Source organism: Quercus robur, chromosome 2, assembly GCF_932294415.1.
Source record: "Quercus robur chromosome 2, dhQueRobu3.1, whole genome shotgun sequence".
Classification (NCBI taxonomy): Eukaryota; Viridiplantae; Streptophyta; class Magnoliopsida; order Fagales; family Fagaceae; genus Quercus; species Quercus robur.
The window spans coordinates 50,870,170-50,898,050 of record NC_065535.1 but is presented as its reverse complement, the minus strand read 5'-3'; the positions used below and the strand labels follow the sequence as shown (position 1 = coordinate 50,898,050).

The window sequence follows — 27,881 nt, the reverse complement described above, 5'->3', positions numbered from 1 at the left end:
TTACCTAAAGCATGTGGTTCGGGGAGCTAGGCATGACTAAGGTTCTGTATAATATTTAGAAAAGTAAATAGAGATTGTTAATTTACCCAAAGCATGTGGTCCAAGGAACTAGACATGACTAAGGTTCTGTTTAACACTTAGAAGGATGTCATTAAATATTAATTTACCCAAAGCATATGGTCCAGGGAGTCAGGCATGACTAAGGTTCTGTTTAACACTTAGAAGGATGTCATTAAGTATTAATTTACTCAAAGCATGTGGTCCAGAGAGTCAGGCATGACTAAGGTTCTGTTTAACACTTAGAAGGATATCATTAAGTATTAATTTACCCAAAGCACGTGATCCGAGGAACCAGGCATGACTAAGGTTCTATTTAATACTTAGAAAGATGTCATTACAATATTAATTTTCCCAAGGTATGTGGTCCGATGAGCTAGACATAACTAAGGTTCTGTTTGACATTCAACAAATAGTAGAACGCATGACACATGATGTAATGAACCAAAAATATGGTAAAGACAGCTTTCATTAATAATAATACTTTCTCAGGTTGTTTACATTCTAGGGGCGTGGTACAACATTCTCATCTAGATCTTCAAGATAATATGCACCTATTCCTGCCACTGATGTGATGTGATATGGTCCTTCCTAGTTAGGCCCCAAATTTCCTCAGGCTGGGTTCTTGGCAGTGCCTAAAACTTTTCTTAACACCAAGTCTCCAGGTGCTAATGGTCTTAGCTTCACGTTGGCATCATACTCTTACTTGAGGTTGTGTTGATAATAGGCCAATCGGAACATAGCATTTTCTTTTCGCTCTTCAATTAAGTCTAAGCTCTTCCCTAGAAACTCATCATTGTTGCTTGGAGTGAAAGAACTAGTTCTCAGCATTGGGAATCTAATCTCCAAAGGAATAACAGCCTCAGCACCATAAGTCATTGAGAAAGGCATTTCCCCTGTTGACCTGCGAGGTGTAGTCTGATGTGTCCAAAGGACGTGTAACAACTCTTCCACCCATTTTTCCTTTGTGGCATCCAACCTTGAGTCCATCACTATGACCTTATTGACAGCCTCGGTTTGTTTATTCCCTTGTGGATAAGTCAAGGTGGAATATCTATTTGTAATTCCCAGGTCACAACAGTACCTCCTGAAGGTCTTGCTATCAAATTGAAGTCCATTGTCCAAGATGAGTGTATGAGGGATCCTGAACCGAGTGACAATTTTTTTCCAAACAAATCTCTTGGCATCCATGTCCTTGATATTTTCCAAAGGTTTAGCTTCTACCCACTTGGTGAAGTAATTTTTGCCGACTAGTAAATACCTCTTATTCTTTGCTACCTCAGGGAAAGGTCTAATAATATCCAAGCCCTATTGAGCGAAAGGCCAAGGGCTAGATAGAAGATTAAGGACCCCTCTTGGTTGATGAATATTTGGGGCAAATCTTTGGCACTAATCACATTTCTTCACATATTCTTATACTTCCTTCTGCATGTTTGGCCACCAATATCCTTACGTAAAGGCCTTGTGAGACAAAGATCTACTTCCTATGTGGCTTCCATAAATCCCTTTGTTGAGGCTCATTTTTTACAAAGCCCAGTAAGAGAAAAGACCCAGCAAGATAGGCAGACCAAAGTTAGCAAGCAAGAAAAAGTCATTGAGTCCAAGTGGCAGGAATGAATGGCTCACGGGCTCATAAAGTGGGTCATGAGGAAGCAAACGGGCTTGAATAGGCCTGGAAAGAGAGAAGAAGCAAACCCATGGGCAGTATGTAGAAAAGCAAGAATGGACCACAGCAGGCCCAAAGTAATGCAAACAAAGAAAGTAAGGGGCTAATGGAAGACTCATTAGCCCAAGGATGAGGTATAAAGTAATTGGGCCAGGGAAGCCCAAAAGAGTTAGTAAAGGCCCATGGGAAAGTAGGATTGGAAAAGGGCCGAGGAAGCCTAAGGAAAGCAAATGGGACAAGGATGCCCAAGAGGAAAATGGGACACAGGAGCCCACAAACAATGTAAGAAAAGGCCTCGTGAACACACTGAGTCATTGGGAGGGAAATAAGTGGTAGGCCCAAAGAGGTCCAGCAAGATTGAGTCAAACAACATTACAGCAGGAATAGCAGAGTGGTATGGCAGGAAAATGCTAAAAAGGCCACGGAGTGAACACAGAGTAGGCCGGGGGGAAGGAAGGCCCATGATCTAACAAGGCCTAACCCCCTAAAGAAGCAAGTCATGCCATAAGAAGCCAAAAATGCATGGCAGAACATATAGACCAAACTCCAGATTACGGCAAATGTATGAGCAGTTGTAGAAGAAGGTGAAGCATGCGTAAGACCTAGACACCACCAACTTATACCTAGCCAATATAAGGAGTGGTGAGACATGGGTCAGAGGTAAGAGAGGGTATGGTCTGGCGGTGGGGAGAGGGAAAAAAACCTATTCTGGGGTTCTTGCTTAGGCTCTTTTGGGGGAAATGTCCTGCTGGGATGACATGCCACCTAAAAGAAGTAAGGATGAGTTGGAATCACCAGGTGCATGCCATGGGGGATAGAGAGAGAGAGAGCACATACACACTGTAACGGGTAGAAAGTCACAGTAAGTAGACAAACAAAATAGCATTCTTTGTCTGGCAGGGGGGAGCGGCACAGCCAGCACAGGTAAGTGGTGGTGGCTAAACCATTGACGACCAGTAAGTGGTTGGCAAGGACACCCATACCAAACAAAGGCAGATAAGGGATAAAACAGTAAATACCAATCACGGTAGGCTCTATAAAGGACCCCTTGTTGTGCACTGAGAAGGGGATTCGAAAAATCACAATAATAGGAATTTCAGGGAAAAGAAAGAAACCATAACCCAAAAGTAAGCATTGAGAAGGAAAGAAAGTAAAAAAAAAATAAAAAATAAATAAAAGTAAGAAGTAACGAGAGAGAAAAAAAAAAAGTTTAGAATGGCAGGCGTGTACCAATAGGTTGATCTCCTCTTTCCCTCAATAGCCCTGCTCTCCATAAAAGGCAAAAGATCTGTATTTGGGCATGGAACATTTAGATTATTCTCTTAAAGCAATTAATTTCTTCTCTAAGATTACTCGCATTGAGGGAACGGTTTTTCCCTTCTTGGTTTCAACCCCATGTATTACTTAGTGTGGTAGACTAACGCTTTGATTTTGCTAACTCTTTTTTATCCTTCACTTAGCTTATTATGTGTACAAAGAGCCTTTTGTTGCTCACTTTTATTTATTATGGCTAAAAGTAGTGATTGTATTTCTTATATCATATTTATTATATCTGTCTGCCATAACTTACTCATAGTGGTTCTGCCTGCCATGGGTTTGTGATTAAACCCTGGCGAACGGGGTATAGTTTGTGCACAAGCAGGACCAAAGTGAATTACAATTGGACCGGTCCCGACTTCCTTACTTAAAACATTTGGGCTAAATATCGCAGGAGGCAGCCTAACCCAACATTGCAAGAAAGACCCACTACACCCTTCATGTAACTCCTCCAAAAGTAACTCTGATGTCTCAGGGTGTATGCACAGCAAATAAAACTTAGAAAAAGAGCGCTTATACAACTTTTGGTTCTCGGATAACTAAAACCGAGGAGCCTTTCTTCACACCTTGTTAGCCTCTGATTTCTCTTCGGGTAAGATATCCTCCTTAAGGAACAATATTATGGAGTCCATCCAGCTAGGTCCCACCCTGATTTGATGGACCTGGACCACCTCGTTCTTCATCCTAATAGGCTTACACAGATCTTCAACAAGGATAACCCGAGGCACGCTTTGTGCTGAGGAGGTTGCTAGTGTGGCTAGAGAATCGGCATGGGTGTTTCCACTTCTAGGAATGTGCTGTAATTTGAAAGATTCATATCCTGATTGCAAATACCTAACCTGACTTAAGTACTCTTGCATTCTCACGTCCTGGGCCTCCAACTCTCCCTGAACTTGGCCCACAACAAGCCTTGAGTCTGAGAATATCTCCACTACTTTTCCACCCATTTTTTGAACCATAGTCATTCCCACCAACAAGGCTTCATACTCAGCTTCATTGTTTGTGGTCGAGAAGTCCAGTCTCAAGGATTTCTCAATTATGATCTTTTTGGGAGATATCAAAACTAGCCCCATTCCAGATCCTCTATGATTTGCTGCATCGTCAACGTATACCCTCAAGGACAAAGGTTCTTGTACGGAGATTAACCCAACCGATTTTCCATCCATGTCCTGCTTCTCCACTCTCTCTTCTAATGGGGATTCAGCAAACTCGGCCACCAAATTAGCAAGAACTTGACCTTAATAGAGGTGTGAGTCATGTACTTGATATCAAAAGCCCCTAGGATCGTACCCCACTTGACAATCCTCCCTGTATAATTAGCACTTCAAAGTAGAGATCTAAGAGGGAGTTGAGTTAGGACAACAACTGTGTGTGATTGAAAATAATGGGGGAGCTTACGCGTAGCATGCACCACTGCCAAAATGGCCTTTTCTAGTGGTATGTAGCGAACTTCAGCTTCATCCAGTGACTTGCTCATATAATAAACTGGCCTCTTCACACCACTATCAACCTGCACAAGCACCAGGCTTACAGCATGGGAAGCCACAACAATGTAAGCAAACAAGACCTCGTCTACTTCGGGCTTGGACATGATGGGTGGCCGAGAAATGTATTCTTCTAACTGGTGGAAGGCCAAGACACACTCCTCGGTCCATCCAAATCCCTTCCACTTATTTAACAATTGAAAGAAAGGCCTACACATGTCTGTTGACCGAGAGATGAATCGATTTAGAGCAGCAGTCATTCCTGTCAATTCTGGACCTCTTTAGGATTCCGAGGTGGCTGTAAGTTGTTGATTGCCCTAATTTGGTTAGGATTGACTTCAATTTCGCGATAGGTAACCATGTATCTCAAGAACTTCCCTAATCCGACACCAAAAGAGCACTTAGAAGCATTAAGTCGCAGCTTGTGCCTCCTTAGGATCTTAAAGATATTTCCAAGGTCGTTAATATGCTCAGATTTCAATTTACTCTTAACCACCATGTCATCTATATAAATCTCAATGTTCTTTCCTAACTACGACTCAAACATCCTGGTCATCATCCTTTAATAAGTAGAACCTGCGTTTTTTGGACTAAAGGGCATCACCTTGTAGTGGTAATTCCCAACAGGAGTGACAAAAGTTGTCTTTTCCAAGTCATCCAGAGCTAAAGGTATCTGGTGGTATCCTTAAAAGGCATCCAGGAAACTCATCTGAGGATGGCCCATAGTGGCATCCACCAATTGGTCTATTCGAGGCATGGGTAAAGGGTCTTTGGGGTAAGCTTTATTCAGATCTATGAAGTCCACACATACCTGCCACTTCCCATTCTTCTTCTTCACTACCACTGTATTGGCCAACCACTTAGGGTAGAAAACTTCCTTAATATCCCTGACTTGTTTAAGCATGTTCACCTCCTCCTTGACAACATCTGAATGCTCTTTAGATGAGCGTCGAGGTAGTTGCTTCCTAGGAAGGACAGCTAGGTTGACATTTGGATGATAGCAAATGAAGTCTGGGTCCACCCCAAGAGCTTCATAAGCGTTCCATGCAAATACATCAATGTTCCTCCAAAGAAACTCTATCAACTCTTCCTTCTCTTGAGGAGGTAGCTGAGTTTCGACTTAAAAAAACTTCTCCAGATTTTCACCTACAAAAATTTTCTCCAAGTCCTCACATCTCACCTCCTGGTGCATAATTATAGCCACCAGGCACTGCCTAGCCATGGATTAACTCCCAAAAAACTCTTCAACCTGGTCCCTGGACAGATATTTTTATCTTTAAATGCAGGGTGGAAGATACAGCACCCATGGCATGCAGCCAGGGTTTTGCCACAATGGCCGTGTAAAGAGAATAAGCATCTACAACAATGAAATCCACCTCTACTACCTCTGAACCTGCTCGTACAAGTAGTCTAATTTGGCCCTTTGGGATGAAAACTTTTCCATCAAAACTTACCAAAGGTGAATCATATACTGTCAAATCCTCAGGCTTCAAGTTCAGCCCATTATATAAGTTAGAGTCCATAATCTCTGCACCACTGCCCTGGTCAACCAACACTCTCTTCACGTCATACCCTCCTATCCTGAGCGTAACCACTAAAGTATCGTCGTGTAGCTGTATGGTTCCAACCTTGTCCTCGTCTAAAAAACTCAACGTCGGTTAGACCTCCACTATAGCCCTCTTAGGTTGAGGATTAGAGTCCTCAACAGATGACTGAGCTACAAACATCACCTTGAAGGGTTGCGAGCTAGTTCTCCTAGGAGCAGCAAAGATGACGTTAATTGTACCCAAAGGGGGCCTTGAAGAAGCGTTCCCCTGAGCCCTCGACCCTGCTTGGTCCCCTTACCCGTTGGGCCAATACAAAAACTATTGTAACCTTCCATCTCTGACTAGCTACTCTAGGTGATTCCACAAAATTTAACGGTTTTCAGTGGTGTGTCCTTGTTTTTGGTGGTATTGGCAATGAAGACTTTGGTTGCACCTCATGGGGTTTCCTCCCATCATGTTTGGCCATTTGAAGTATGGCTCATTCTTGATTTTCTCCAAGACTTAATGCACTAGCTCTCGAAACACCGTGTTAACCAAAGCCGTAGCCCCAGATTGCCCAGCAAAATCCCTTCGGGGTCTGTTATTATTGTAGTAGTCCAACCTGAAATCCCTCCTCTCTTGAAGGATAACCTTACCCTTTCCTTTGCCTTGTTGCTGGTCCTCCTCGACCTATTTATACTTATCAATCTTGTCCATTAGCTAGCGTACACTAGTAGTGGGTTTCCCTGTTAGAGACTCCTTCAAGCCACGCTCGGCAGGCAGGCTGACCTTGAAAGTCCTGATGGCTACATCGGTAAAGTCACCATCTATCTCGTTGAACATCTCCCAGTATCTGTCTGAGTACGTTTTCAGGGTCTCACCTTCTCGCATGGACATGGATAATAGAGAATCTAAAAGTCGAGGAACCCTACTACACGTAATAAAATGAGACCCAAATGCTCGGGTGAGCTCCTTGAAGGAGTCAATAGAACTTGCACCCAAACCATCAAACCACCTCATCACCACAGGCCCTAAGCTAGAAGGAAATACCTTGCACATCAATTCCTCATTCTTGGAGCGTACAACCATTCTCTGGTTGAAGTGACTTACGTGCTCCACAAGGTCTATACAACCATTGTACATGGTGAACGTGAGTTGAGTGAATTGCCGAGAAAGTCTCCCTCCTTCAATTCTGCGTGTGGTGAAAGGTGATCTGAAAATTTGGTTGATTGCTCTACTCATTGCATCATTTCCCAACCCTTTGGAAGATGAGCTCCTATTTTTGTGCTCATGGTGGTAATCCTCATCATACGAGAAAAACTCACTAAGAGGAGTCCTTAATCTACACCTATAGCTGCCATCCTCTTCATTATCAAAAGAGGCGTCAAAGTTTAAAGGAGTTCGCTTTCACCGTTTGTGGCGTAACCTCTTCTTCAAGTGATCAATCTCCAGCGGCATGGCTTTGGTATTTTTCTTATGAGATAGGTGGCTACCACACCAAGAATGGCTCCTACTAGTATGAGTAATATGCACACTCCCCTCCCGGTCCCTTCTTCACTCGAGGTTAACCAAATGATCTTCACGTTGGGACCCTATAGATTCTACCTGGTGTGGACCTGAACCTATCATAGTTGAACATTAGACTTACTATAACACTAGAAATTCCCACAAATGGCGCCAATTTTAAAGGCGCAATTTGGGTCCCTTACCTAAGTGGTGGATGAATTTAGGCCCAAAAAACTCCCATACAATGAATTTGTAGAGAATGAGTTATAAAAACTAGGCTTTAATGAGTTTGACAACAAATAAGTGGATTCAGGTGATAAGAAAATGAAGATAGACAAATTTAAACTTAAGAAAATCGTCCTTAGCATAGTTCAAGGAGATTAGTCCTTATATATTAATTCTCAAATTTGGTTATAAGTTCAGTTCTTGATTGCTACAATGTTTCTCTCTCTAATTCTCCATCCCCTCTCCATGGAGGGTTTCTTACCTTATATGGTTCTCTTTAGAAGATCTTGGCCCTCCACTTGTTGATTATCTAAGCCACCACTTGCGTGCTTGTCCCATCAGATACTCTCACAGGCCTTCTATGAGTTGGGGCAACCAATGTAGCACTGTTCAAGGGTCTTCTCCACATAAATGCGGCCAAAGAGTTAGCTGCAGAGCATTCAATGCAGCAGTAGCAGCTTTTTCTTAGATATTTCTCAGCTCCCATTTTGTCTCGCACGTTCATAGTGCATATCCTTATCAACAAAACTTCCTAGAATGTCACTCTGGATAATAGAACTCATTTTCTGACCCCTCATTCGTTTAGCTGAGAAGATACTCCTCCTCGGCCTACCTCTCCTAGCCTTTACAGCCATAGTTTGCTCATGAAGCTCAAAGTCTTACTCCTTCATCACTATTGATCTATTTTCAGACCACTGTGCCTCCTCGGACAAGGCCTAAGGCCCAACATGTAATTGGGCCTGCGTCCCCACAATCCTTATTATTAAGCGGTGCATGAAAAGAATTGATGTATCTAACATTAATATCAAAATAATATTTTTATGCCATCTAAGCTATCCTTTGAATTATCACGTGTCCTTAATTAGAAAATAAAATAAAATATTTGAAAATATATTAATTGCATCTCCATAAGTAAATGAGATAGTTATTTTATTAGCAGAAATTAAAAATTTCTTTTCTTTTCTATTGAGTAAAAATTATTTTAATTCTATTTAAGAAATTTTCATTTTCATGTCCATTTTTTTTAATCTAATAGATTTAATTTTTCACGTTAGTTTAATTAAATAGTATCATGCTTATTCTTTTTTTTCATAACTACAATTGATAATTCAAAAAAAGAGTAAACAACTTAGAGTATTGCAAAAGATACAAATATGAACATCAACATGAGCATGAACATGAAGGGAGATTTCTATTCATTTTCTTGAAGAAAAAAATTTACTTACAGAAAATTCCAAACTTTATTAGGTAAAGAAGAATCAAAGTTATAGATACTAATTAAGTGCGATAGTGGGTGAGATTGAGGTTTCTCTCTACCATGGAGGGTTAGGTCTCTTTCCAGACACTCTCCCCGTAGTAGTAGAATTATAGTCCCTCCCTAGTGAGGTTGTCATGTTCCCTGTGGTAACAAGTTACTACTAGGGCTAGTGGGTTTTTTTTTTTTTTTTTTTTTTTTTTTTTTTCTCAGGGGTTCTGGGAAACAGCTGTTGGTCCTTTATTTCTCTTCTCCCCCTTTTCTCTCTTCCATCTCTGTCCCTCTCTCCGATTGGTATTTCCCATAAAAAATGGATGAGATCACAGAGGCCTGGGACGTCTTATCCCTCTCAGACAAGGAGGGGAACGATTTGAAACTACAATAGAAAAAACCAACGGAAGAGTTCTTAATAGTGGCTAAATTTTTAACAAAACGAACATTAAACATTGATGTAATGGCCAAGACGTTTAAACCCAACTCGAGGTCTAGAAGTGGGTTTAGCATTAAAAATCTAAGGGAGCACAAACTTCTCTTTAGTTTCGACAATAAACCCGATGTTGATCGAATTTTACAACAGGAACCTTGGAGTTTCGACAAGCACTTAGTTGTGCTTCAGCGATTCTATCAAGACACCTCACTAGAGAACCTTAAACTGCAGGAATCTACTTTCTGGATACAAGTACCCAACATTTTGCTTAACTATTTGGACAGGGAGACAACAGAGGAAATTTGTACAACAGTGGGACGAGTTGTAAGTACAAAGGGTAATGCAGAGTCTGGTGGGGAAGGTTTTATTAGAGTTAGAGTTACTGTGGATGTGACACGGCCCATCTACTAAGGCAGAGTAGTCACCCTTGAGAATGGAAAGAAAACCTGGGTTTCTTTCAAATACAAACGGCTGCCGAATCTATGCTACTGGTGTGGACGCCTAGACCACGAGGACAAAGACTGTGAACTCTGGATCAATAGTGAAGGGACCCTCAAACCAGACAAAAAGAGATACAACTCAAGTATACGAGCTCTACTCGTTGTCTCTTCCAGTAGAAACATGGTACGTGTTCCGGGCTTCTTTAAAGATCAGTTAATGAAGAAAACCCAAGGGCCAAGCTTGTCGACAAGGGAGCAACAAACACTGGCGGTCCAGATCAATACTAAGGCTTCAGACAAACAGAATGTTCCTAGCAAGGAAGGTACGAGTTTCAAGGAAGGATTGCACGCAGATAGCCCTTCTGACTCCTCTGTTACAGCCACACCTTTTCCAGTCTCAATCCCAATGTCTGCGGGTTCTCAGAAAGGTAAGGAAGATTTCGAGGAAACATTAAATGAGATTAATCGTGATATCTAGAGATTTGACCTTCCCTACATGAATGAGAATGCTCCCATGGCTTCTACTCAAAATTCAACCAAAGATAAAGCTGGTTCCATACGGACCTATGATACCTCTCAAAAGCCCATTAGTAAGGACCCAACCTTTAGCACACTTAAATTAAGCCCAACCCACAACATAGAGAAACAAGCCAAGTGGACCAGGGTGGCACGGCCTGCAGGCCTAGGAAATGAACCTATATGTTATGTGACTCGTGGAAAAAGAAGTCCACCTTCTCCAACGGATGAACGTTCTACCCAAAAATCCAGGTTGGTCACAATACAGTATGATACCGATAAGTTCCCTCCAATGGCGGTGGCTGAATCTCAACCCCACCAAGAGCCATGAGTTGGTTATGTTGGAACATACGAGGGCTTGGGAACCAACGTACAGTACAGGAGCTTGCTAAATTAGTGCGGGCACTAGATCCCTCCATCGTGGTTTTAGCCAAAACATGGGCGGACAAAGCTACGCTAGAGAATTTGTGTGATAAGCTACAACTTGATGAGAAATGGATAGTTCAACGAGTCACGAGGGCGGGCGGTTTAGCCTTGTTTTGGAAAAACTCAATAGACATTGACGTGGTGTCATCTTCTCTAAACCACATTGACACCATTGTTAACAAGGGTGACAGTTTTTTAGACCCCTTAAACAATTGATTAACCTAGGTAATTAGCCAAGTTGTTACTTAGTCCAATTAAACAAGTCTAGGTTATCACAATATAAAAGATCAAATCATGCAAAGCAGTGGAAAATAAATAACACAAGATATGATCACCTAGGAAATCAAACCGGTAAAAACCTTGGGAGGATTTGACCTAGCTATCCTCAAGGTAAACTTGAATCCACTATCTTAAAAAAATCAAAGTTCATACAATAAGACTTACAAGCCCCCACGCTCAACTTCTTATTGCTACCAACCAGTAGAACTTACTGACACGACCATGTGCAAGTTCCGAATCCACGGACTCTTTCTTTCTTGGATTCACCACCAAATACAAGTACACCCGCTTATGTTTTCTTTAAACTTTAATGGCAGCAACTGAATTGATCATCAAGGCATAGATAAATCTTCTCATTGAAAACCCTAAGTTTGTATAAACGAAAGCTCCTCTAGATCTCACAAGAGATTTATACAAACCGCAATTATGAGCAACACTAAAACGTGGCTAGGGTTTGCCTTTTATACTTAGGACAAATAAGAAACCCTAAAAACGTTTTAAAACAACTAGGGCTGAGTTGGACGAATCTGCAAAAAAGCATTTTACCCGAGCTTCGATCGATCGAGCCTATCTCTTGATCAATCGAGCCAAGCCGAAAGGCACAATGCTTCCTGCTTTAATTCAATTCCAACTTTACATAAAATCACAACTTTGAGCTAGACTTAAATACTTCTAAACATATTTTTTTGATCATGGTTTGCCAACAATACACATTAGAGTTCTAAATACATAAAATCCTAAACTTTAGAACCTAACAAACTCCCCCTTTGGCAATCCGTGACAAAACACAACTTAGAAGCTCAAAGTTTTCAAAATAAAAAGCCCTTTACAAAATAATGCTCATAAAACAAATTCAATCCTAACTACTATCCATCAGTTGCAAGTGTAGACAGCAGCTCAATTGAATCAACCTGTATATTTCCAGAAACACTAAACAAAATGCATAACCGCATGTGTGGAAACAAAATAACTTCTTGATTTCAAACAATACACAAATAAAGACATATATCAATGAATAACTCATAAATATAAATCAATAAGCAGTTTGAAACAAGAAACAAATAAAGTACCAAAAAAAACAAAAAACTCCCCCTAACATGAATATCCCATCAAAAACAAGGTAAGAGCTAAAAATGTTAAGTACATAGTGAAACACCTAGATACAATCTAAAACTCCACAAGCTCCAACCAAAAACAAATAAACTCCCCCTGAAAACAAAAACCCTACAAAGTACTCCCCCTTTTTGTGACGGAATGCCAAAGGGCAAACAAGATATCCATCATCAAAAGGGAGGTGGTTTAAACTTCGCCAACTCCGCACGGATCTCATCAAGTACGTCCACCAAAATCTGTCCTTGAGCCACCTGAACGGTTAAGACATGATCCAACGTGTGACGAATGTCTGAATCATCCGAAGCAATCGATGGAGGAACATCAACATCAACATCAGCAGCAGCACCTGAAGTCTCAGCAGCAGCTGTACCTGTCATGGTTGTCAAAATCCCGATCTGGATCCTACGATCCTACGATTTTACGATCCCACCTACCCAAAACGATCTAAATCTTTCAAGGATCTTTGCGATCGTTCAATATCGGTAGGATCGTACGATTCTGATGATCCCAAACGACCTTGGTTTCTTGTAATCTTCTTTAACTTAACAAAAGGCTCAGTTGGACCCAAATTAAAAATAAAATCCCAATAGACCAAGTTTTTCCACTCTAATGTATAGAGAGTGTCAGTTAGACTCAAATAAAAAATATTCTAATAAAGTATCACATTTTGAGGTTTTTGGCATCTTTAAATAATGCTTACAAATGAATGTAGTGATGTATGGTAATTATATCAATAAATGTATAATTTATGTGATTATTTAACATACCAATGTGTATTTTTTGTTTTTTTCTCAAATAATGTAGGATCTTACGATCCACGATCCGATCCTATGATTCACGATCCTACCTACCTCCCACGATCCTACGTAGAATCCCGATTTTGACAACCTTGGTACCTGTAGAAGAGGAAGGAGGGGGAACACCACTAGATGATGCACCTCTAGGACGAGAAGGAGTAACTCTCAACTGAGCAGCCCTCTGACGAAGAAAGGTGGCACCTATGGGAGCAATCACATGAACAGGCTCACCAGACAGAAAACCATCTAGACCTAAGTAAAGCAAAATCCTATGAATGAAAATAGGATGAATCAGTGCATGCCCTACAGTAGAACTCCTATGAACCTCGTTCAAAGAACGAAGAAACAAGTGAGGAAAATTGATAGATGCTCCAGAAACAAAAGCATACAAAAACACACATCGCTCTAGAGGGATGGTGTGGAAGTGAGAGATAGGCCACAAGGAATGACACGCTATCCTAAAGAGGAGATAGGCCGTCTTGGTAAGCTCAGCAGACGTGATCCGAGGATCAGAACCCCACTAGATAGATGACCCAGTGATGTAAGACATGACAACGTCTAATGAGGGTGGCTCATCATAGGAAAAGTCAGCATCCCGAACAACCGGCACCCTAAGAGCCTCAGCCACTACCCAAGGGGTAATGGTAAACTCTACACCTCGTATCCAACTCCTAACTAGGGTGTTGGAATCATGGACGTGGCAAGAGAGGTTCGAGAAGAACTCTCTAATCAGGGCGGTCGGGGGTGGGTGATCTATCTCTAAGAGAGGCAACCAACCTCTAGACTCAAAATTGGCCAAAATGGCCAGATCAAGCTGATCTAACACAACAGCTCACTCAGACCAGATCTTACGCTTACAGTTCAAAGTGTCATAGGCTTTTCTACACTTATCATTCTTAAACAGCTCAACCCTAGTGGAAGACTCAGAGGAAGTGGAAGTAGTCCTATGAGCTCTAGTTTTCCTAGGCATGGTGCTAAGATAAGGATCAAAACACAGAGCGAAAGAACAAAAACATAAAACCAAAACCAAGGGCAGACAACAAGTTAGCACAAAAACAGAATATAGAATAAAAATCTATATGATGCATGAACAAGTTTAAATGTCATGATGCATGTTCTAATGCAGCGAATTAAGTCCAAAAGGTTCAAATTTCAAAATTGGCTTGAACATTAAGATTTTTAACACAAAAACCCCAAAATTTGGACAACCACTTGATCAATTTGAAAAATATTGACGAATTGATCATTACACATGATATAATAACAAAACAAATGACCAAATACATTAATTGGATAAGCCAATTTCATCAATTTAAGCCAATTTGACAAAATCCCCAATTCGGATCAAATTCAAAACCCTAGAATTTTCAATTTTTCAAAAACCACAAAATTGATGAAACTAAACTATAGGGAACATCATTATAGCATCATAGCACAAAAACCCATTGATCAATTTCACAAAAATAGGTTCGAATCATCAAAAACCCCAATATGTTGAAAGTTCTGAAAATACCCATGATAATGCATGAAAAATGCATGAAATAAAGAAATAAACTTGAAAAAGAAGGGCAAAAGGGACTTACCGGCCTCCAAAGACAAAAACCTTGCAAAAATCTTGAAGGAAAACGACAAAAAAATGGATGGTGGAGCCTAGAGCCAACGCGGAGAGAGAGAAAAGAAAAGAACTATTTGAAAAGTAACTTTGAAAAAGTCCAAATCTATCTTTAAAAAAAAAAAAAAACCTGATTCACAAGTTTCGATCGGTCGAAAATCAGCCTCGACCGGTTGAAACAGACAGAGACTCTCTCTCTCAAATTTTAAAAATTTCGATCGGTCGAAAAACAGAATGGACCGATCGAATTAGGCAGAGGCTCACCATATTTTTGAGGAAAAACACAATTTTTGAAAAACAAGTTGATTTAACTCAAAGCATTGAAATTTAAGAACAAAAATGCATGAGCATGAGATGATATGATTTTCAAATCAAGGATTTTAAGCCCAAAATTCCCAAAAACAAAATTTTTGCATTCTCCACAAATTTTCAAGCAACAAATTAAGTTTGCACATAATTCAAAGTATTTGCAAAAACTTGGTTGGTCAGACCATAACCACACACAATAACATGTACAATGTTTAGCAAAGAGTAACTCATGTAGTGTGTGCAACTAGCAAAAACTTGAGATGCATGTGAAGTGATATGTGAATAGCAATCAATCACAAAGTCTACAAAATTCATCACAAAGAATTTAAAAGAGACTTTCACCTAAAGAGTTACATCATATAACTCCCACATCTCCTAGATCATATGCTTGCAATCATGTAAGTTTCTTGTATTTATGCCTCATAATATACATTCCAATTTTAAGTTATGTGAGTTTGGCATCAAGCCTAATAGTACACACCAATTTTGATTTTAAGAATTGAGCAATTTAACCTGAGGCTTCACCTTATGTTCTTTTTGTGCATGTGCTACACTTTTTCGAGTACAAAATCTTATGATATGTACTAACGTGTTCATGATTGGCTAGTGAACAGTAGTGAGATGGTTATTTATGCATTTCTCTAAAAGTTCAAGTCCAACATTTAAAAACAAGTGACTTCAAGATTAAGACATAGTAATCAAAAACCATAAACATCTTTTCCACACAACATGCACTACAAAGTTTCAACTAGTAAAGTGTAATAAATAAGCTCATCAAACCTAAACAAGGTATAAAAGACATGTTATGTGAAAATAAATTGACCAACCTTGTTATCGAAAACCAAGAAGAATAGTGCACAACAAAATGTGCTTCCTTTTTCTTCCTTTTTTTTTTTTTTTTAATTAAAATTAAAAAAAACACCTAGAATGAAATGCATGAATGTTATGCTATGCAAATCCTAAAAAGAAAAAAATAAAACCAAAGAACAATGGTCACAAAGGGTAGAGCAAATGAAGCACAAGGACGATGTCAAAAAGACTCAGTTAGGTCGAGTCTTTTGCATCCAAAACCTTTTAGATGCACCATGAGCATTGGAGTTCTTATTCACTTGAGAATGATTACCAACTCCAGGATTGGAATAAAGGTTTAAAGCCTTTACCAAATCACCAATAAGTACCATAGGATCCAGTGCTTGAGGCACGGGTACTTTTGGTTTGTTTGCTCTCTTAGCAGCTTGCAGCTTGTAGCAATTTGGACAGATGTGTCCAGACTTTCCACAAAAGTGACAAACCAATGCAGGTTTATCATGTGTCTTGTCCTTAGATCGGGTAGGCTTCTTAGGCTTGGATTCTTTCATATCAACCATAATCTTCCTAGATGATGAACCTTCTAAGGGTTTAACAACCTCACTCATAGGGGGTTTGACAGTTTCACTCACTGAAGGTTCAAAAGAAGAAGATGAAGGAACAAACTTTGTGGAATGGGGAGCGGACACAGAGATGCTATCAACATAACCTAATCCAGTTTTATTAGAAGACGACTTTTGAACACTCAGCATTTGATCAGATTTAGAACTAGTAGATCTAGCAACAGATAAATCAAGTTCCAAAGATTTAACTTTATTAAGTAAAAGCATGTTTTCAGTTTTTTCATTGTTCAAAAGATCATTAGCATCAAACAATTTAACAAGCAAATTTTTCTTTTCAAGCTCAAGAGATTCAATTTTCTTTAGGCCAAGTTCAACATTCATAGCATCCTTTGCAGCAACTTTACAAAGTTTGTTATAGGCCTCTTGAAGATCTACATCTTCAGAGAGTTCCCCATTAGAAGGGTTCTCTTCAATAGATATGCTCTCATCAGCTACAGCAGTAGCAGTGAAAACAATGAAGTTTCCATCCTCATCACAACCAGACTCATGATCAAAAACTTCACCATCACTAAGGGTTACAGCCATAGCCTTACCCTTAAACTTCAAATAGGTTGTACATTCAGATTTCATGTGTCCATACCCTTGACATCCAAAACACTGAGAGCCCAAAGAATTATTGGAAGATTGACCTACCCTTTCTCTAGGTTTATCATTGTTGTTAACCTTAGTGGGATCATGCTTTCTAAAATTTCTAGGTTCAGCAGTGTTTGTGCCTCTTGCCTTTCTATTGCTATTCTTGAGAAAGTTTCTAAAATTCTTGGCAAGATAGGCAATCTCTGTAGCAGAAAGCTCATCATCAAATCCACCACCTTCAACATCATCAACTGACTTAAGAGCCATTAATTTGGATTTGGTAGTTTTGGGTAGATCCAACTCATAGGATTGAAGAGATCTTACAAGTTCATCAATAGGGATGAAGTTCACATCCTTGCTTTCAGTAATGACAGTCACTTTGGGTCTAAAGTCTTCAGTCAAAGATCTAAGAATCTTCCTAACAATTTTAGGTTAATCATAGATTTCACCCAAGTTAAAAGCAGAATTAACAATATCATTCAATTTAGCATAGAATTCATCAAAAGATTCATCATCAGACATCCTAATGCTTTCAAATTTAGAAGTCAATTGCTGCAATTTATTTATTTTGACAGCCTTTGTGCCTTCATGCACAGTCTGGAGGATATTCCAAGCAGTATGAGCGATCTCAACATTCGAGATTCTCTTAAATTTCTCCATAGAAACAGCGTTAAAAATCACATTCATAGCCTTACTATTAGACGAAGCTACTTCTTTTTGAGAAGTTTCCCACTCACTAATAGGAGTAGTGGGCTTCTCCCATCCGTATTCAATGGAGTTCCACACCCTCTCATCAATGGATTTCAGGAATGCTTTCATCCTTACTTTATAGTAAGCATAATTATTCCCATCAAAGTGAGGAGGAATAAATAGAGAGTATCCGTGTTCCATGACAACAGGGGTCAAGGATTAGCTCAGTGATCAAAGGATCAACAACAAAAAAAGCTACCCGCTCTGATACCACTTGACAGTTTTTTAAACCCCTTAAACAATTGATTAACCTAGGTAATTAGCCAAGTTGTTACTTAGTCCAATTAAACAAGTCTAGGTTATCACAATATAAAAGATCAAATCATGCAAAGCAGCGGAAAATAAATAACATAAGATATGATCACCCAGGAAACCAAACCGGTAAAAACCTGAGGAGGATTCGGCCTTGCTATCCTCAAGGTAAACTTGAATCCACTATCTTGAAATAATCGAAATTCATACAATAAGACTTACAAGCCCCCACGCTCGATTTCTTATTGCTACCAACTAGTAGAACTTACTGACACGATCACGTGCAAGCTCCGAATCCACGGACTCCTTCTTTCTTGGATTCACCACCAGATACAAGTACACCTGCTTGTGTTTTCTTTAAGCTTTAATGGCAGCAACTAAATTGATCATCAAGGCGTAGATAAATCTTCTCCTTGAAAACCTTAAGTTTGTATAAAGGAAAGCTCCTCTAGATCTCACAAGAGATTTACACAAACCGCAATTATGAGCAACACTAAAACGTGGCTAGGGTTTGCCTTTTATACTTAGGACAAATAAGAAACCCTAAAAACGTTTTAAAACAACTAGGGCTGAGTTGGACGAATCTGTAGAAAAGCATTCTGCTCGAGCTTCGATCGATCGAGCCTGTCTCTCGACTGATCGAGCTAGGCCGAAAGGCACAATGCTTCCTGCTTTAACTCGATTCCAACTTTACATAAAATCACAACTTTGAGCTAGACTTAAATACTTCTAAACACATTGTTTTGATCATGGTTTGCCAACAATACACATTAGAATTCTAAATACATAAAATCCTAAACTTTAGAACCTAACAAAGGGAAAGGAAGACACATGGAGGTTCACTAGTATATACAGCTTCCCTGAAGCAGGTGGCAAACATCAAACTTGGGAGCTATTACAAAGGCTCAACTAGCAGTTTGATCTCCCATGGGTTTGTGCTGGAGACTTTAATGAAATCTTGAGAGGCCACGAAAAGCTAGGCGGGGTGCCAAGAAGAGAATCTGATATGGTTGCCTTTCGAGATGTGGTTGACGAATGCGATCTTGTCGACTTGGGCTATGTGGGTCACAAGTTTACCTGGAGAGGTAAAAGGCAAGGTGGATTAGTACTTGAAAGGCTAGACCGTGCATTTGCCACGGCATCGTGGCTTTCCTTAAACCCAGCAACTCGGGTTAATCATGTCAGAGCCAATTCTTCTAACCATAACCCAGTTTTAATCAAGCCAGAAGGTATACCTCCAGGTAAGATCAAACCATTCCGCTTTGAGCAAATGTGGATGGAAGAACAAGGGTGTGGGGATTCCATTAAGTCAACATGGGGAGCTTCCGAAAATCTGGCATCCATGTCGCTGGTTTCAGAAAAATTAAAACGGTGTGCTAATCATTTGACGGAATGGAGTAAACAAACCTTTGGCTGTATCCGAAAGCAATTGGAAGACAAGAACAAACTTTTGACTCAGGCTGAATATGCGGATGCTTTAGGGGCAGATTTTGAGATTGTCAAGGTGCTGAAAGGTGAAATTAACGATCTACTTGATAAGGAAAACTTGATGTGGCAACAAAGGTCAAGGGCTTTGTACGTCTCCAATACTAGCTTCTTCCACAACAAAGCTTCCCATAGGTTTAGAAGAAATAGAATCACAGGTCTAACAAACAATGCGGGGGTCTGGTGTAAGTCCCAAGAAGAGATTGCTGAGATTTCTATTAACTACTATAGAGACTTGTACACATCAAATACCCCACCAACCACTCAGCCTATTTTGGACACCATTTCCCCATCAATTACATCTGAGATGAATTTAGAGTTGCTAAAAAACTTCACAAGGGAAGAGGTAGAAGCTGCTCTCAAGGACATGAAGCCTCTCTCGGCTCCCAGCCCTGACGATATGCCCCCTATTTTCTTTCAATCTTTCTGGTCTGTGGTAGGTGATGATATTTCTCAAGCTATTCTTGATTGCCTCAATAATTGTCATATCCCATCTGTTCTTAACCATACATATGTGACCCTTATTCCCAAGGTAAAAAGCCTGGAAAAAAATTTCAGAATTTAGGCCTATTAGCCTTTGTAACGTTATTTACAAATTGCTCTCTAAAGTGCTTGCTAATAGAATGAAGAAATTGCTTCCTGTTGTGATCTCTGAAAACCAAAGCGCATTCCAAGCTGGAAGAGTCATTACGGACAACATTCTTATGGCCTTTGAAACTTTACACTACATGAAACATCAGCAAACTGGTAAATCAAGTTTCATGGCCCTTAAGCTTGATATGAGTAAGGCCTACGACAGAGTTGAATGGGGTTTTTTGGAGGGTGTTCTAAAGAAGATGGGTTTTCATGAAAAATGGGTAGCTCTAATGATGGAGTGCATATCCACCATTTCATACTTGATTTTGATAAATGGTGAGCCCTCAAGTACCATTCAGCCCAACAGAGGCATAAGGCAAGGTGACCCCCTGTCACCCTACCTCTTCCTCCTTTGCACCGAGGGGCTCCATGGGCTGATTAGTTATGCGACTTCTGAGGACCACATTAGGGGCATCTCTATTTGCAGAAGTGGTCCAAGGCTAACTCATTTATTCTTTGTAGACGATAGCCTTTTGTTTTGCAAAGCTACTATTCAGGAATGTTAATATGTCTAAGACCTTCTTAGAATCTTTGAGGAAGCATCGGGGCAAAAGCTTAATAGAGACAAAACAACCTTGTTCTTTAGCAAGGTCACCCCTCATGATGTTCAAGCCTCTATCATTGATATGCTTGGAGTTCCGGAGATTAAACAGTACAAAAAATACCAGGCCTTCCTTCATTTATTGGGAGAGGAAAAAAGGCCAGCCTGATGTTTATAAAAGAGAAAGTATGGGCTAAAATTAGGGGCTGGAAAGGAAAGCTCCTGTCATAAGCTGGAAGAGAGGTTCTCTTAAAAGCAATAATCCAAGCTATTCCAGCATATTCAATGAGCTGCTTCAAACTTCCTCAATGCCTTTGCCATGATATTGAAATTATGATCCGCAAGTTTTGGTAGGGTCATCGGGGGGAAAGGAGAAAAATCCATTGGGTCAAGTGGAGTAAAATGTGCAAACCAAAACATGAAGGAGGCATGGGCTTTCGTGAACTGTAGAAATTCAATGACGCATTGTTGGCAAAACAGGTGTAGAGATTAATGGTCAGCCAAGATTCTCTCTTTTCTAGATTTTTTAAATCTAAATTCTTTCCTCATGGGACTATTTTTGATGCAAAGGAATATAAGGGCTCCTTTGTGTGGAAGAGCATCCTCTAAGGTCGTGAGGTTATTAAGCAAGGCATGAGATGGAGGATTGGTGATGGCTCTTGTGTCAAGATCTACCAGGACCACTGGCTACCCGGGTCAAACCTTGGAAAAGTTCTCTCTCCAATGTTGGACATCAACATGGATGCTACAGTTGATATTCTAATTGACCAAGACCTTCGCTACTGGAGGAATATGGAGATTGAGAGGTTGTTTCTACCTTTTGAAGCCAAGGTTATCCAAGGTATCCCATTAAGCTTTGTCAGGAATAAAGACTCTGTTTTCTGGCCGAGAAATCATGACGGGAATTATTCAGTTAAATTAGGATATAAACTGCTGCTTGAAGATGAAGTAGCTAACCTGCTAAGCGACTCGAATCCTAGCCCCATGAAAGACGTTTGGAAGGGAATTTGGAAGCTGAAAGTTCCTCTTGCATAAGAAATCTCTTATGGCGTGCTGGATTCGATTCCCTTCCAACGCGGGTGAACCTGGCAAAAAGAAAGATTTTGACTAACACTCTCTGCCCTCAATGTAGTCAAGAGCTTGAGGATACTGTTCACGCCCTTTGGTCTTGCCCATCAATGACTGAGGTTTGGAGAAGCCAATTTAAAGCACTACAGGTCGCCTCCAAGAGCTGTAGAAATTTCCTTGACATTCTCCGCCTAGCTCAACAGGACCACTCTTGCTTTGAGCTATTTGCTATGATGGCTTCTCTGTTACGGATGCGAAGAAACAAAGTAAGAGCTGCTGAGGAATCACTCCCATTGTCCAAGATCAACACAATGGCAAGCGAATCCCTTAGAGAATTCCAGAACCTTCACCCCACTTATGCAATAATCCCAAGGACTGCCAAATTAGTCAGGTGGCGCCCTCATCCCAATGGTTCAGTGAAAGTTAATTTCGATGGTGCTCTGTTCTCTGAGGAGAATACTGCAGGTCTTGGCATTATAATCCGTGATGACCACAGACTAGTTATGGCTGCACTTTCACAACAAATTCAGCTACCGACTTCGGTCGAGATGGTGGAAGTGTTAGCGGCACGTCGAGCTCTCTTATTTGCTAAAGAGTTGGGTTTTGAGAGCTTGGTGGTTGAAGGCAATGCAGAAGGTATTATCCATGCTATAAATGGTGACTCTATGCTCAATTCTGAATATGGGCATATTCTACAGGACATAAAGTTATTGAGCTCCTCTGTTCGCAATGTTTCTTTTAATCGTATTAGACGTCAAGGAAATTTTGTAGCGCATAGATTAGCTAGACGTGCTATTTGTAACTATTTTGATGTTTGGATGGAGGGTGTCCCTCATGACATCCTTGATGTTTACAACTTTGATTTGAACTCAGTTAATTAAATTTCCTCCCCTCCCTTTTTGGGGGGTTTCTCAAAAAAAAAAAAAAAGATAGCAAAATCAATAAACCAAAAATTTAGGAGCCTAAGAGAAGCCATTGCTCATTTGAAACAATCCAAAATACTCAAGGACTAAAAAAAAAAAAAAAACCATCCACTCCACACTTTCATCGCAACTACTTTAGCTCAAGGAAAACAATATATATCTCTATATCTTTTTTTTTAAAAAAAAATAATTACAATATGCTGCTAACCCAACAACTTGAACATTTTTTTCCTTGGCTCCCGCAATTTGAACATTTTCTCCTTTAAACCCCAGACACTCTGTGTATGGGGAGGTTCCAATTTAGCTACAAGGCCCTCCATACACACACACACACACACACACACACACACATATATATATATATATATATATATCTCATTTAATAAATATAAAACTTCTTTTTAAAAAAAAATTAATATGTTTATCATAATTAAGGGAAATTCTAATGGTTGAGCATATGTGAAAAAGGCATATACATACCACAAATGGTAAAGGAGAAAGAAAAAGTTGCTAATCCCTTTTAATATAGTTAATTGTTTTGTCTCAATCAGTCACCCAAACAACAACCACAAATGACAATGCAACATTAGCCATATGTAATTGCTCATCTGAAAGTACAAATTTCTTTAATAGCTTTACCTTCGTTTCTTTTGGCGAATATGTCTTTACTAAATCAAAAATCATATAAAAATCACCAAATTAGAGTTTTAAATTATAATTAAAATTTTAAAAGAAATCTAGGCACATTTGCACAAAAATTCCATGTAACTAAGTCACACTTAGTAATATTGGACCCTTTTTCCCTTGTATAAATAGGAGGGTCCCAATGGGATGAGAGAGCTAACAATTTTTTCTCCATAACATTTATTGTAGGAACACAAAAGTTTTCCATTGTAGACTTTTCACGATTAAAAAACATGACTTGCCAACTAATCAAACTAGAGTTTTTAGTACCTACAACAATTTCACAACATCAAGAACAAACCCCAATGTATACATTGTCAAATTCCATAGTCTCTTGTTACATCAAATGAGTGTTTAATTTTTCTTGCAAAGTATTGAATAGTAAAGCTTCTGGGCCATAGTTTCAATTACAACTCTCAATCATGTTGGACTTGGATGACACCTATCAACAACATATCATTATGAGATGCTGAAAAAATTTGGGGTGTACACAACGATTAGTGTGGATGGTAAGAAATTTCATCCTATTCCAATTGGTTAGGTTAGTAAGGGACCTATTCCAATTTAATGATCCTGGAATTTTGTATACAAGTAATAATCAAGGAAACTTCCACCTAAAATAAGTCGGACTTTTGGCAAGAGAGAAAATTGATGTCTAGACAAATCAAGCTAAGGCCAACCAAAATGGACCATATTCTTAATTTCTTATCTCTATTTGTTCCATGTACAAGACTTATAGTCAATGCTTAGTGTATAAAAGTTGAACATCTTATCTAAAGTCCATCCTCTGAAAGCTTGAGAAAAAATTCATTTAAACCAACACAATATATAAATTATAAAGGAATCAAAGAAAAATTGTCAAAAATAATGAAAATTTAATCTTTGCTTAAATTTTTATAAGGATGAACACAATAGCAATATCCTTTTAAAAAACAAAATAAAGATAAAAAAATCTATACTTATTTTGTAAGTATGATAAAGTCCTATCACAAAGTTTTTTGAGACTCATGTTGATTAGTGATTAAAAGTTATAAAGGAATAATCATCAATATATATATATATATATATATATATATATATATAAGCAGAGATCTCATGCGAGAGTGCGTGAGCTCTCGCCAAGTGACGCTCTAATTTTGCATTTAGCATTTTTTTTACCTCTTTCATTAAGTTTTTTTTACTATTAACCAAAAGTTTACATTAACTTATTTTATTGTTATCTCATTAGTCTCTCATTAATTACCTAATCTTACATCACACATTTCTCTTTTTTTCATGTTTTTTAGCATACCCACCATTTTAATATTTTTAAAAAAAGCAAAAAAATAATAATTAAGAAGTAATAGTAATAACTAACCAAATAAGGCCTTGGAGAGAGATAGAGAGACATAAAAATGTTGTGGATTGTTAAATAAAATGCATTGTTTCACTACAAAATCAAAATGCATTGTTTCACTATAAAAGACTTGAGACTAACAAAACATTTGAAGGAGAGAGAAAGAGTAATCTGAGAGGATGTCGCCTCCATCATATTGGCCTCCCACCACCATTAAGACGTCGAAACCCCTATGGGTATTTTCTTTTTCTTTTTAAATTAGGGGATTAAATATGATTTAGGTTTGGATAATTTGGTTGGATAGTTTTTGTTTTGGGTATATAAGTAGAGAGAATATTCGGTACGCAATGTAAAGCCATATTCTACTATGGTTTTAAATCATCTATAAGACACGTCCATACACACTTGACCACACCATGTTTTAATATCGCATTATCAATGAGTGGAAGACAGTGAGAGAGTTGGACATACTTTTATTTCATAGTATTAAATATATGAACATAACACAAATTATTTGATTTTCACAGTCCTGTTACTTTTTTGCATTTATTTTTTGTTTCATGATTTTAAAAAAAAAATTAATCTTACCTTTTTTTTTTTTAGGGTGAAAAATTAATCTTACCTTGAGAAGGCTATAAATATGCAGTGAAATAATAGTTATAAATTGCACACACATAACCATTATAATTATTCAGTTCAAGGAATGAGTAAAAAAAAAACATTGGAGGAATACTATAGAATAAAAGTTGTTACGAAATGTCTCTCTCTCTCTAAGATCTCATGCGAGAGTACATGAGGTCCTACTAAGTGGCACTCCAATTTTGCATTTAGCCTTTTTTTACCTCTTTCATTAAGGGTTTTTTTTTTTTTTTTTAATTTTTTTTTTTATTGTTACCCAAAAGTTCACATTATCTTATTTTACTGTTATCTCATTAATATCTCATTAATTGCCTAAGCTTACACCACACATTTCTATTCTTCATGTCTTTTAGCATACACACTGTTTTAGTATTTTTTTTTTTTTTTAAATTAAGGGCTAATAGTAATAACTAACAAGATAAGACTCTAGAGAGAGATAAAGAAACACAAAAATGTTGTGGATTGTTAAATAAAAGGTACTATTTCACTACATATTATCAAAATAAAAGACCTGAGACTAACAAAAGTTTTGAAAGAGAGAGAAAGAGGAATTTGAGGGGTCACCACTTCCGTTATACTGACCTCCCACCACCATCAAAACCCCTACGGGTAATCTTTTTTTCTCTTTAAATTAGGAGCTTAAATATGATTTAGGTTAGGTAATTTGGTTGGTTAGTTTTTGTTTTGGGTATATAAGTAGAGAGAATATTTGGTGCGCAATGTAAAATCATATTCTACCATGGTTTAATTTCAAATCATCTATAAGACACATGCATACACACTTGCCCACACCAAGTCTTAATGGTGCACTATCGATGAGTGGAAGATAATTAGAGAGTAGGGTATACTTTTTTTTCATAGTATGAAATATGTGAACATAAAACAAATTAGTTTATTTCATGGTCCCGTTACTCTTTTGCATTTATTTTTGGTTTCATGATTTTAAAAAATAATAATAATCTTACCTTAAGAAGGCTACAAATATGCAATGAAGCTACTAAACCACTTTTTAATATTTTAAAATGTATATGTTTCTTTACTCTAATATAGTTTACTTTTTCTTTATAATTTATGTACAACATTATTCAAAACTTTTTTACATAAAATACCACAAAATTATCCATGCATCGCACGGGCAACTTACTAATTTAATAAAAATTAGGAGCCATCACTAGATTAGTGTTTGGATAATTTATGAGCATTCAATTTTGAGTATTTCGGCATGTTATTTTTTTCAGATTTTTTTTTTTCTGAACCAATTCAACAAATAATTAAAACAAAAATGAGCCAATATCAATGATTATTATTTTATTTAACTACAAACTTGTGGTCAAACTCGTTATACTTTGCTCTTGATACTTTATCTAGTTATTCACCATGGGCACATAATAAGGTGGTAATGGAGGCTTGACTCATCAAATTCAAGAATCCCCCATTGTATGGAGATGAAACTGAGTTTTATGGTAAGAATAGTGGCCCATACCGCAGAGACAAGTCAATCCGTGTGGGTACCATAGGTCACATTTTACGGTTCATTGTCGTTGTGGGGTTGGCTTTAGTTATATGATATCAAACAGACATGTAAGACTTTAACCACAACTATGATGAATAATTCTAGAAACAAGACCGATCACAAATTCAATTTCACAATTTGTTTACTTATGCAATTATGAGTGGTCAATATTTTCTGCCTTGTATGACCCACCACTTTACATTGTCCACTCACAATCGCACAAATCAACAAATTGTCTAGTAGATGGACTAATGATAACTTTCCATTTTCTTTTGTTAGAATCTTCCTTAAATTTGACACAAAGTCCATGGTGGCAGTTATTTGCCATGTCTTTTTCTTGGTTTCACTCTGGAATGTTACCTCACCTTTTTTCAAAAAAAAAAAAAAAGTTTGAAAAATTAACACATTATGCCTATGAAAGATTCAGTCAAACGGGATGAAATGACTTAAGGGACAATATGGTCTACATTCAACTATTTTTATAAACTAGAACAGGTCATAATTTGGTGAAGTCACATATAAATATTTTCACAATTGCTGTGGTAGCATACTATGATTAATACTACTAAAAGTGGTGATAAGAGGTACATATAAAAGTGATATTTACTCTAACACAACTTATCACCCCAAAAATTGTAAAATAATGAAAAATTAGTGAATCATGCATGTCACATCTAACATATGTTGATATTTTATAATTGAATATAAAGGAACATTATAAATCCTTGATTTTAGTCCAATTAAGGGATTCTCTTAACTCAACTATAGTTCCTATATATCCTATATAGGGTTCACTTTTACTCTAAAAAATGTAAAAAGCAAAAAAATAAAAAATAAATAGTAACCTTTTATCTTTCTTCTTATTTTAACTGTATCCCTATCATTACTCGAAGTATAGTGTCAAAACGGTGTAAACGGCATTATAAAGCTAAAAATAGTGTCAAGGTCTAGAATCTTTTACCTAAAGGCCCAAAACTATCCCAAAACTAAACAAGCTATATAATATGGTCTTTCTTTATTGTACTTCTGTCGGCCTATCTGATCCTCAAGTCAGAGAAAATGTCTTCTTCTTTTTTGTTTTGTGCCAAAATATGGT

At 38.3% G+C, this 27,881-nt stretch overlaps 1 protein-coding gene across 1 annotated transcript; it reads right to left on the bottom strand.

Moving 5' to 3' along the window:
- Positions 1 to 6,770: 6,770 nt before the first annotated feature.
- On the bottom strand, positions 6,771 to 8,416 carry LOC126700138 (uncharacterized). The gene is made up of 2 exons (XM_050398149.1): positions 8,395 to 8,416; positions 6,771 to 7,414 (listed from the first exon to the last, which is right to left on the bottom strand). Exons 1-2 carry the CDS (start codon positions 8,414 to 8,416, stop codon positions 6,771 to 6,773), a joined length of 666 nt encoding a protein of 221 aa, XP_050254106.1.
- Between the last annotated feature and the right edge of the window lie 19,465 nt (positions 8,417 to 27,881).